Source organism: Frankliniella occidentalis, unplaced genomic scaffold (genome assembly GCF_000697945.3).
Source record: "Frankliniella occidentalis isolate FOCC.00 unplaced genomic scaffold, Focc_3.1 Scaffold13, whole genome shotgun sequence".
NCBI classification, from domain to species: Eukaryota; Metazoa; Arthropoda; class Insecta; order Thysanoptera; family Thripidae; genus Frankliniella; species Frankliniella occidentalis.
Genome location: NW_026267143.1, coordinates 3,133,818 through 3,135,543, shown reverse-complemented (window position 1 = coordinate 3,135,543; position 1,726 = coordinate 3,133,818). Strand labels below are relative to the sequence as shown.

Sequence of the window (1,726 nt, the reverse complement as noted above, 5' to 3'; positions counted from 1 at the left end):
TGTGCACCCGATTTTTTGAAATTTTTGATTAGAGGCAATTTTGTTAGAGGCACTTTTCACCTTGGGAATCATATATTTTGGTTAGAGGCAATATCGTTAGAGGCATTATTAAAAGTGACACTGAAATCGAAAAATCGGGTTAGAGGCAATATTGTTAGAGGCAGTGATGCCACCTCATGTCCTCACTTTTCTCGTAAGAAACACTTTCCAGTTTTGCTCTTCCATGGTTTGGCGAAAAGAGACGATAAGATTCGAACAGGCAATATTTCAGGGGGGGAAAATGGAAATATCCACTTCACGTCTCCGGATACTGAGAGAGGGAGACGCTCTGCAGCGCGGGCCTCCGGATACTGACACAGACAACTGGACACGAAAAACGGAAGATTTACTGCCAACACGAACAAAGTGAAAAAATAAAAACAAGAGGAAGCAAATATCTTATGAATGTGTTGAGATTTCCTGTTAGAAAATTGATCAATATTTGCTTAGAATCTTCCTAATTAATAGGACTAGTTGACACGAAAAATAAACAACCACCTCCTTCTTTTCGGGAACGAGGTTGGTGCAGTTGCAGTAACAGCGTTGTCATGTCGGCAATGTCAGCCTCATCACATCATAGTTAGCGAAGTGAATCATTCAATACGTCTTAAAACTGGAAAACTTGAAAAATGTGCAGGTTAACGTTTACAACTAGTCATGGAGCATATTCACGTTCTTGCTCGATGTAAACACACGTATTGGCATTCCCTCCCTGTTGCCAGATTTAGTAGTATGTCTCCGTAACGCACATCTCTCTTTCTCTTTCTCTCTCACTCTTACTACACACCCGACCCCAGTGCCTTCGACCCTCAGCCTCGTCTCCTGAATGGTGTGTGGAGATTGTTCGTCTAGGAAAGAAATGGATCCCCCTCAAGCATCGGAAATGGGTAATAATCCTCCAGGCGAGGAGGTACAGCCTTTCCTATAAGTCTAATTAGACTAATTGTAGAAGTGATTTGTTGTTGAACTGTTTGTTTTCTCTTGTCTCATTAGGATTCTCCACTGAAGACGAAGAAAGAAAAGAAACCTGCTGCGCCCAGGGTCCGGAACCGTGCTAACAATACTAACAATAAAGGATCAAAAATAGGAAGACCTCCAGGGTCTAAAAACCAAATTTATAAGGGCGACTTGCAAGACCAGAAAGATTTACTTGAGCAGCAGAACGCTGCCTTAAAAAAGAAAGTGCAAGCCCTGCTTTTAAAATCAAAAGGTAATCTTTAAACCTTGTAACCAATCATATTAAGCTTACTGCTTACGTCATTTTTGCGTACTTCCTGGTCTTATCTTATTTGTATACATTTATGTTTTGATTAATGTTATTGGCTTTAATGCCTTTCTTATAACTCGACGAACCTAATGTGATTCACAGGGTCTGTTGCTTTTAAAAGCAATGAAGCATTTGCTGCATTTGCTTAATTTTTCATAATTCGTTTACTCATTGATTTGTTTCTGTATAAGTAGGGTAAGGGGCCCAGTAGTCGACAGTTTAAGAGCAAGGCTTTTCAAAATTGCCTACAACGGAGCGTGGGTGTACGGTAGCGTCAAGGAAAAATTTCGGGGGTGTAGTGGACGGATTAAACTTTATGCCCCATAGGTCGAAAATGGAAATAAATACATTTTTGTACACAAAAATGTAAACCAAAGAACAACGTTCATTGGCCCAGTAGTCGACACCTTTGGCCCAGTA

General features: G+C 40.5%; 1 protein-coding gene across 1 annotated transcript in view; it reads left to right on the top strand.

Annotated features, from left to right (window-relative positions):
- The first annotated feature begins 922 nt into the window (after positions 1 to 922).
- The window catches only part of LOC127748776 (protein FAM50 homolog), a 9,321-nt gene continuing 8,517 nt past the window's right edge, over positions 923 to 1,726 (top strand). The window contains exons 1-2 of the mRNA XM_052263612.1: positions 923 to 949; positions 1,033 to 1,249. Of these exons, the coding sequence (XP_052119572.1) occupies positions 923 to 949; positions 1,033 to 1,249 (244 nt within the window). The remainder of the gene's footprint in view (positions 950 to 1,032; positions 1,250 to 1,726) is intronic.